The sequence below is a fragment of the Talpa occidentalis genome, unplaced genomic scaffold, assembly GCF_014898055.3.
Source record: "Talpa occidentalis isolate TD23 unplaced genomic scaffold, MPIMG_talOcc4v2.1 talOcc4.8, whole genome shotgun sequence".
Taxonomy (NCBI): Eukaryota; Metazoa; Chordata; class Mammalia; order Eulipotyphla; family Talpidae; genus Talpa; species Talpa occidentalis.
This window is the reverse complement of record NW_023605194.1, coordinates 72,651,061-72,661,434: the sequence shown is the minus strand read 5'-3', so window position 1 is coordinate 72,661,434 and position 10,374 is coordinate 72,651,061. Positions and strand designations below refer to the sequence as shown.

At 41.6% G+C, this 10,374-nt stretch overlaps 1 protein-coding gene across 2 annotated transcripts; it reads left to right on the top strand.

Moving 5' to 3' along the window:
- Positions 1-321: 321 nt before the first annotated feature.
- Positions 322-10,145, top strand: DYRK3 (dual specificity tyrosine phosphorylation regulated kinase 3). 2 transcript variants are annotated; one of them, XM_037496635.2, is made up of 3 exons: positions 322-540; positions 2,755-2,866; positions 8,340-10,145. In XM_037496635.2, the coding sequence occupies exons 1-3, from the start codon at positions 464-466 to the stop codon at positions 9,912-9,914; spliced, it is 1,764 nt and encodes a 587-aa protein (XP_037352532.1). In that variant the 5' UTR covers positions 322-463; the 3' UTR covers positions 9,915-10,145. The 2 variants fall into 2 exon arrangements, with proteins under 2 accessions (XP_037352532.1, XP_037352533.1); XM_037496636.2 differs by lacking the exon at positions 322-540 and adding an exon at positions 706-849.
- Positions 10,146-10,374: the final 229 nt, after the last annotated feature.

The window sequence follows — 10,374 nt, the reverse complement described above, 5'->3', positions numbered from 1 at the left end:
ACGCTGACGCGGGCGTGTTCGGGTTACTTTAACTCGTCACCTTCGGAGGCCGTCCCTTAGCGGGGAGGCCACAGCTTCACTCCGCTTTAAGTTGCATTCGAGCCGGACGCTTTAGCACCCCAGGCCGCAACCCCGCCCGCGAAGGCCCGCGCCCGGGCGGCGGTTCCGGCCCCAGGCGCGAGGGCCGCGGCGGCAGAGGCCCCGCCCCCACGCGTCACCTCACCGCGCCGTTGCGCAGAGGCGTTTCCCGGGGCGTGTCGCGTTGCTAGGCGACCACGGCGCTCCCCCTCCCGCCCGGGCCTCTCCACTCACCCCCTCCCGGCCCGGACCAGTCGCGAGCCGAGCGCGCGGAGCTGCAGCGTCGGGCTGAGTCCCCAGGGAAGCGTCGTGGCCCCGGAGGGGGCCGTCCAGCGCAGGACCCTCCAACTGCCGCCCCTCCCCCTCGGGGGTCCCGAGCTCGCGGATGGGAGGCACGGCTCGCGGGCCAGGGAGGAAGGATGCGGGGCCGCCCGGGGCCGGGCTCCCGCCCCAGCAGCGGAGGTAACGGCGCCGCAGGGTAACGGGCTGGGTGGGGGCACCCGAGGGAGCGGCTGGCCCTAGCGGGCGGGGTGGGGTGGGGTGGGGTGGGGGTGGGAGGTGGGGGAGACCTGAGGCGGAGGGTGAGCGAACCCCCTGCGGGAGAGACGTGGGGAGAGTTCTGACCCCTCCGGGGGACCCGCCCACCCTCTTCCTCTCGGCCCCCAGCCCTGCAGCGTACCGGGAGCGGCGGCGGGGGCTAGAGCGGTGTTCAAGGGCAGAGGAATTTCCACCTTCGGGTTATCTCTGAAGCCCTAGATCCGGGGGTATTTGGTAAGGAACTCTGAGAAACTGAGACTTTTTTTTTTTTTTTAGCAAACTGGGAGAGAAAGGGAGCAGTACCTTTCAGAGAAGCCCTGTTGCTCAGAGCTGATAACGCGAGGGCTGAACTCTTGGGGCTTTGCCATGAGGGGGTGCGGTCTGGCCTGGGACGTGCTGGTGAGGGGCTCTGCTGAGGAGCGCGTTCTGCAGATCCTCTTTTTACCCTGCACCTTGCTTTGTATTTTACGCCTGAAAGGAGAGACGGGACCCCCCTCCTCTCAGCCGCTTCTCGCTTCTTTGCTGGGAGACTTCCTTTGGGTATTTCCTCAGCCTATTTATAGGAAATCTTGTAGGTCTTCAGCTTCTTTCTCCATGAGTGTGGGCGCCTGTCGCGTTTTGTTTGGTTTATTCATGCCGTTTGCAGAGTCAATCATATCCAGAATATTTGGTTCTCCTCGTTGAGACAGTTCCCTTTTAAGATAAAAATTATTCTGTCAGGATGTGAGCATGTTTAAAAAAAAATAAATAGCAAATGGAAGAATAGAATAGATAATTTAGTGGAAAAAAAGGATATTCCAAAAATATTTGTAAGTGGGTTTTTTTTGCACAGTATTCCTATAACACAATTTAGAAAATTCTACAACTAATTCTACAAAACAGTTTTTAAAGGTAACTAAAATATTCCACCATATTTTAAAAGATATAAGAAATTGTTTTCCCTGCAACCCTGTCATCATCCTATTCATAGTATATTCTGTGAAATGATACGAAGAAATGCTGGGGTATATAACTGGAAAACCCATGTTCTTGGTGGCAGATGAAATACATTATTCAGGGCCATCTTGTGGATTAAGTAAATCCTCTGTCTTTTGTGTTCCCTTCCATTGGTGGAGCTCAGTGTTAAAGAACAGAGAAATGATCTTTAATCATTTATCTTTTAGCTTCCACCATCTACCAGCAAGTGAAGTGGGTAAAGTGAAATTTAGTACATCTTGTAATTTAGAGAGTTCCTTTAGTGTTTGCTGTAGCCTTGACTGTATTTTTTTGTACATCTAAGTGAGGTAGATGTTAAGTAGGTAAGTAGTAAATTAAGAGGAAGACCCCCTAAGCAGGCCTTTTATTTCTTGCCTGTTAAGCCCTGAAGTGTGTAGGCTGAAACTATTCTTCCCACTATAATATGTGGAAAATAAGCTGAGAGAGGAAGGTAGTGCATTCATTGATAGAGCTGAGATTAGACTCCAAGTCTCTGACTTTGAAAATACTGTTATCTCTTTTTTCCTCTATTCTGGTTAATTTTTATGCTTCAGATTCAAATGAGCTTTTATTTTCAAGTAGCAAGTGAAGTGAAATCCTTTTGATCTTTTTAAACATTTGGGGAGTAAGACTTGTTTATTTCAAAATAAAAATATAGCATGTCCCAGCCTACATAAAAATATAAAATTATTTTTTAAAAAAATTTTTTTATTTATGCATACAAGAACTAGGATACAGGCCAGAGGTGGGGGGGGGGGAGGGATGAGAGGGGATTCACCAGAGACAGAGTGGGGAACAGAACAGGCAGATTGACTGAAAAATACACTGCTGAGGGGAGCAACAGGGGAGACAGGAGAGGTCTGCTGCACCTTGTGGGTAGTTCCCTGGCCTGAGATCTAACTCAAGCTGCAGAGGCTGCGGATAGCTTCACAGTGCTGTGTTTAACCCCTTGCGCCACCAGGCCCCTAAACTTATTTTTCAAAAAAAGAAAAATTGGATTTTCTCTATTCCTTTGCCAGATACCCCAATTGTTTGTAATCAGTGCCAAAATATTGTGTCATTCTTTGTAGCAGATATGAAGCAGTTAAGACTCAGGATGTTTTGAAAATTCAAATTTATATATTTCAGTTATTGACAGGCTTTGTATGTAATCTTTTAAACTAGATTGGGGGATGGTGTCTATGATACCTTCATGATGATAGATGAAACCAAATGCCCACCCTGTTCAAATGTACTCTGCAATCCTTCTGAGCCAGCTCTACCCAGAAGACTAAATGTAAGTATACTAAGTGATTCTTTGTGCTCTAATTGTCTTGGAAAGGAGGAAGTACTACCTAATACGAAGGGGAACTTACATCTCTCTGGCAACCCAGGCTTGTTTTGTTTCCGTTTGGTTTTTGGTGAATAACACTTACTGTGGTCAAATTTAACTTTTCAGAATGATTTGGCTTTGGAACCTGTTGGGATAAATATATGACCTTAGGAAAAAAACATGCTATTTTTATCTAGGCAATGTTTGATTTTTTTATAGAATTTTATGTGTGTATATATATATATATATATACACACACACACACATATATATACACACACAAAAGCTCCTTTTAACAAAAACAAGGTACAAAAGATACTGCTGAATTCTTAGATCTGCAGATTTCCTTCCTGCAAGATAGAAAAGCAGTCTGAGATTATTAGTATGCTAACAGGAACCATTTTTTAGGTCATAAATAAAACAAACAGTGCAGTTTGGTTTTTGATGAATTTAGTCATTTTGGAGACTACAAACATTTAGCTTTTGACATTGCTTTACTTAAGATAATAAAAAAATTAATTCATCTTCCCTCAGCATACATATGGAGAGCAAGATTTGGACAAATTTCATGGCAGATCCATGACAGGAGAAAACTGTTCTGTGACTATAAAATTTTCTGCATGTATCACCAAATGAATAAGTTAGATAGTTGAATAAACTAATTTGTAATATTTCTCCTTCACAATTCTGTGTTTAAAAGCTAAAATTCTGTCTGAAAAGAATTACTTGTATTTTTCATAGTCGTCAACTTTTTGTCAGATCTTGATATTTAAAGTCAGGCTTTTCCAAGGCTACTAATAATACAAAGTGAGGGTTAAATGTATTTGGAAGACTGAACATCCTATTTTTAAGCTCCTCTATGGTGTACAGTAGGTTTCTTTTCTATGCTCTGCAAGTTTGTTTCTTTAATATGTAAAAACCTCTAAACTCCAGTATCACATAGTCATTGTGTTGACCATCAGATTTCTTGGTTATTTGTTGCCAATTGGCAAGTCTCTGTTGGAAACTTTTTGTAGTTGGACTGGTGCATTAGCATGTGACTTAACATTCACTTTAACTTTAATCAAGAGTTGACCAATGCTAATTACTTTCCAGTAGGTCAATTACATTGTATGTTTCAGGATCAAAATGATTTTCTTACTGCATAGTATTCAGAGTAACAGTTTTTCAGAAACACAAAATTTTAGTTTCTAGTCCAGTTGTGTCTTTGCAAACTTTGCTGGAAAAAATGCTTTTTGACCTTGATGGCACTTTTAGTTCATTGTGGCATGACATCCTGAGACCCCACCGATCTCTTCACAGAGTCATCTTCATTGTTTATCCAGATACTCGTATATTCCCATTGTAAACAAGAAATCATCTGCTCACAGGCTTTTATTGGATTAAGCTTTATGTTGCAGATTTAGGATTAAGAGTTAGGGAAAGGGTGGTCTTTTATATTTGTATGAGAAGCATAGTCCTTTTCAGAAAAAGATCTTTAAGACTTGATTAACTCAGTAGACGGTTCTATTTGAAATGTCATCAAAAAGTCACTGAAATTAACACTGTATGTGAAGCATTCTCAAATAAAACCTGATATATCTGGTATTATTTTTCTCTATATAATTAAATAGTAAGCAAAATACTTCGATTGATTGTATACATTGTATGGTTATGATTATAACCTTAGACTAGGAATATATAGTGTTTTGTAACTATTATACTTTAACCTGTGTGAAAAATGTAGATTCTTCTAGAATAATGAAAGGAAGATTTCATTTATAGCACAGCAGACATGGTACATGATTGCTTCAGAACAGTATTTGAGTTATTTACAGGAGAGGAAGGAAAGCCAATGAGAGACACCCCCTCTGTGTGGGAGAAACTCAGAGATTCAAGCCTTGATAATCCCTGGTGTACTACATCTGAAGTGCCATGTTCTGTTTTGGGAGCCACACTTCAAGAGAGACATCTAGTGCAGTCTGTGCTGAGAATGTGAACAGGGTAGAAAGGAAACCTGACAGAAACCATGAACAGTTGACAATAAATGGGGACACGGAACCTAGAGAAAAATGGTGTGGGTAGGACAGTCCCTTTTAGGTATTTGAAGGGCTTTTACATGAAACTGGGACACTTCTGAATAGTTCTAGGGTAAAATATGATGTAATTTGCAGGGAGAGAAATTTAGTCTTACTTGAGGAAATATTATTAGTCAGAAAATCCAGATGAAATCCTTGTAAAAGTTATGTGGAAATTAAATTTCTGTTATATATCTGTTCTTATCAATTAATGTTCTGTACTGAGACCCTCTCTTTATCACAAACAGAAAAGAAGAGCCAGTGCAGCCTCACTATAGGCAGAGCAGGTAAAATATCCAGGGATGACCCTGGGCCACAAATACCTTTCCTACCAGCTTGTCATTGATGGCTGCAGTTCCTAAAGAGTGATTCCTTTGAGTTAAGGCGTTGATCTTCTGTTAAAGTTCAAATATCTCTGGAGAGGTAACACATTAAATGTATAGCAAGTTGAAAGCAGGTTGTATGTGGGGGAGAACGTGGGTGAGGTGTTTCTGGGCGTCCTAAGGGAAGGCCTGTTGTGGGGGCCTTTATGGAGCAGAAGGAATGTTCATTGTCAGCTGCCTGGTGGAGGTAGACTCTGAGATTAGGGAGGAAGGTGCCACAGAAGAGACAGGAGAGAGCAACTAAAAGGGGAAAGGAAGGGTGTGTAGGAGATTCAATTTTAATATATTAAGAATTTTGCCTCATTGTCACCAGTATTTTTTAAATGTTTTATAGATTGTGAAGGTCTGTCACATGTATTAATCATTATGATCTGATTCACACAACATATCCTGCAAGTAGATATTACTATCCACATTTGAGAGATGAGGAAACCAAGGCTAAGAAATTGAGCTGAGGTTAAGCAACCTGCCAGGGACCTACAGCTTTTAAACATTATAATCAGGACTCCACTCCAAGCTTTCTGACTTCGTATTTCTTCAGAAAGTGTCCCCAAGACAGTAAATACTTAGGTGCAGTAAAGGCAGTAGTAAAATGTAATGGGAAACTGACTGATATACATGCATGTGTTCATTTTGTTATGTAAATCTACCTAAAACCAAATAATTATAATTCCTTGTTTAGCCAAAAGTATCTCCTAATAGATTGTAGCTACTGGAGAATACCTGTTTTTAGCACTTATAATAGTGAACATTACTGTTCCCGTGAATGCTGGCTGCCTGGCTGGCTGACTAATACCTGTGTCTGTTTTTTTTCATCCCTAAATACAGGAATAGTTATTTGACTTCATCATTGATAAGAAAATGTCGCATTATATTTACATTTTAGCAAGGTATTTAGGGTCTGTCTGCAGGCTTATTTTACTATGTTGCCCCATTCTCTATTTTGGTATCAGAGGACTTATTCCTAGCCTGCATTTCTCTTCTTTATTTTAAAACTAAATGCCAAAGTGGCTGCAGTTGTACTGGCTGCTTAATTTTTGTTTAAGATTGTGTAATACCTCATTCTTGTAACTAGTACTCTATAATGTTTAAATTGATTAAATGACACTTAAGAAGAGCAAGTAGGAACTAATTTCTTGCTTTTATAACTAAATTAGGAGCTCTCAATTAAAAATATTAGCCTCTTTTTGTTGTTTATATTTTCATCTTTTATTTACTTGGTTAATAGGACGGGTGTTTGTAGGTTATATTATAATGTAATTTTCAAAGGTTAGATCACTTTGGATCTTCACCTTTTAATTTTTATCATATTCCTCTGGAACTATCTACCCACAACCATAGAGATTTTCTGTTAAACAGATCAGGGGTATATTTATTCCGGGTCTGTTAAGAAAAACAGATGGTCTTTGAAGTATCCCAGGAATTTTATTTACTTTTTTAAATAACGGAGTTAACATTTTTCTTATTTCCTTCTAGCCCCTTAAATATTTCTTAGTGTTAATTTGTTTATTTTTTGTTTTTAGTTTGGCGTTTTTCTTTTTCCTCCATCTTATTTCAGAGAATCTTGTTTCATTTCAGATGAATAAGAACTTCTTTCTGTGGGTGACTGTTCCTTGTAGGAAATGGTTAGGCAAAATCAAATAAAAAAGTATGCCTTTATTATACTTTGCCTGTTGTACGTAGGCTCTTGCTGAAAAGGAGTAGGTGTATATGTATTGAGAGAGCGAGAGAGAAAGAGAATTGGCCTAGATGATCCTGACACTTCTCTCTGACTTAGAACTTTTGTGGTTATGAACTGAGCTACAGGATGCAACAGTTTACATGGGCAGCTGAAAGTAAATGACAAGGCTTTGGCTGATTCCAGTTCATGGTCTGCATTCAGCCCTGCTGGACAGTAGCAACTCCAGGAGGGCCTGGTGCTGAACTCCGTTAATGTGACGGATCCTTCTGATAGTCAGAAGAGTTGGGTTAAAATCTTACCTGTGCTGGGCCTCCCCGGTGGCGCAGCGGTAGAGCGCTGGGTTGCGAAGCTGCCCGCAGCCTCTGCGGCGCCGGTTCGATTCCCGGCTGCTCCCCGGCCACCGGAGGAGGGTCCCACATGGTGCGCAGACCTCTCCTGCCACCCGCTGCTCCCCTCAGCAGTGTACTTCGGTCCTTCTGCCTGTTCTGCTCCCCGCTCTGGCTCTGGTGAATTCTCTCACCCTCCCGCGCTTCTGACTGTACCCAGTGCATGTATAAACAAAACAAATGAACAAACAAACAAATAAATAAATAAATAAAACATGCCTCTATAAAAAAAAAAAAAAAAAAAAAAAAATCTTACCTGTGCTCATTAATAGTACTTTATGATTTACAGAACATTTAAATATCCATTGTGTTTGATCCTGTTGCATGTACTTAAGATTTGGGGAAAATACTTGAAATAATTAGTAAGCAGTTTAACACTATATATATAGTCAGTTGCTAAATTATGTAGTACAGGCTGAAAAAGCTGCAGTTAATATGTGAGATTATTTCGTGTGGGCTTGGAGTAGTTTTATTTTTTTTAATTTTTTAATTTTTTAAATAAATTTTATTTTTATATTCCCCATACAATTGCAACTCCCTTATTTTGACCCCAATCCCTCCCCTCCCCGCCCCCCACCCCCCACAGAGTGTCTCTGGTTCATAGTTGTTCTTGGAGTAGTTTTAAATGGAGAAAAAGGACTTGAATTGGGCTTGAAAGTGTAGGAAGAAATACTATCTGAAGGAATATTTAGGGTCAAAAGACCATCCCACCTCAAACAAAGCAAGGCATGTATATGGGTTTGGGTGATTATAATATCCAGGGAGTCTGGGGTTAATCCAACTGAGATTTCTAAAGACTGCTGCTTTTCTTATCTCCCTTTTGGGGTCATTTTAACTGATACAATTAGACATGTTTTGTTGTTCAAGCAGGTAGATCTTTTCGTCTTTCCAATATTTTCTGTCACTTAATAAATATTCACTTTTCTATAGATCACCACTGAGCATTTCACAAGAGATCATACTCACCGCTTTCTGCATGAAGGTGAGATGAAGGTAGAAGAGCTGTTTCAAGAATTTGGCAACAGAAGATCTGATACTTTTCTGTCAGATGGCATCAACGATGCTGAAAAGTGCTCTCCTGCTGTTTCTCAGGGTAAAAGTTCAGATAGCTTGCCTACGGTAAAATCCAGCAGCTCATGCAAAGGCTCCAAAGTGGTGCCACTGACTCCAGAACAAGCACTGAAGCAGTATAAGCACCACCTCACTGCTTATGAGAAGCTTGAAATCATCAATTATCCAGAAATTTATTTCGTGGGTCCAAATGCCAAGAAAAGACATGGAGTTGTTGGTGGTCCCAATAATGGGGGGTATGATGATGCCGATGGGGCCTATATTCATGTACCTCGAGACCATCTAGCTTATCGCTATGAAGTATTGAAAATTATTGGCAAGGGGAGTTTTGGGCAGGTAGCCCGAGTATATGATCACAAACTCCGACAGTATGTGGCCCTGAAGATGGTGCGCAATGAGAAGCGCTTCCATCGCCAGGCAGCCGAGGAGATCCGGATTTTGGAGCATCTTAAAAAACAGGATAAAACTGGTAGCATGAACGTTATCCACATGCTAGAAAGTTTCACATTTCGGAACCATGTTTGCATGGCTTTTGAATTACTGAGCATAGATCTTTATGAGCTGATTAAGAAAAACAAGTTTCAGGGTTTTAGTGTCCAGCTGGTACGCAAGTTTGCTCAATCCATCTTGCAATCCTTGGATGCTCTCCACAAAAATAAGATCATTCACTGTGACCTGAAGCCAGAAAACATTCTCCTGAAACACCACGGGCGCAGTGCAACCAAGGTCATTGACTTTGGGTCTAGCTGTTTTGAGTACCAAAAGCTTTACACATATATCCAGTCTCGGTTCTACAGAGCTCCGGAGATCATCTTAGGAAGCCGCTATAGCACGCCAATTGACATATGGAGTTTTGGCTGTATCCTTGCAGAACTTTTAACAGGACAGCCTCTCTTCCCGGGAGAGGATGAAGGAGATCAGTTGGCCTGTATAATGGAGCTCCTAGGGATGCCACCACCAAAACTTCTCGAGCAATCCAAACGTGCCAAGTACTTTATTAATTCCAAGGGCCTACCTCGCTACTGTTCTGTGACGACTCAGGCAGATGGGAGGGTTGTGCTTGTGGGGGGTCGCTCACGTAGGGGTAAAAAGCGAGGTCCCCCGGGCAGCAAAGACTGGGTAACTGCCCTGAAAGGGTGTGATGACTACTTGTTTATAGAGTTTTTGAAAAAGTGTCTTCACTGGGACCCCTCTGCCCGCCTGACCCCAGCTCAAGCATTAAGACACCCTTGGATTAGCAAGTCTGCACCCAGGTCTCTCACCATTGACAAAGTGTCAGGGAAACGGCTGGTAAATCCTGCAAATGGTTTCCAGGGACTGGGTTCCAAGCTGCCTCCAGTTGTTGGAATAGCCAGTAAGCTTAAAGCTAACTTAATGTCAGAAACCAATGGTGGTATACCTCTGTGCAGTGTATTGCCAAAACTGATTAGCTAATGGACAGCAGTGTGCTCAGAGTTGCATACGTATGTATTTTTAATTATCTTGCAGACCTGAAGTGGGAAAAACTACAGGCTCATTGGTGGATATGTTTTTGTTAGACTAGACTTCTTTTTTAACAATGCAAAACATTTTTATATGAACGAAAGAACTCTTCAAGGGCTAATTACCTAAACAGCTTGTATTGGCCATCCTGGAATATACATTAAATGGCTTTTTATAGGTCAATGCATCTTTGTTGTTATCGTCAATATCCATCAGCTTATATGTATTATCCTGCTGGTTTGAATCCCTTTCTGTCAAGGTAGAAGGTATACTAAAAAGTATATCCTGACCCTTCCTTGCTTCTAGCCTCCTTCCCTATCTGTCCCAGAGGGGTAATGTGGGACGTGGCCAGGGTTACAGACAAGCACTAAAGTGAGATCTTTTGCATTAGCAGGCCATGCTGTATGCTTAT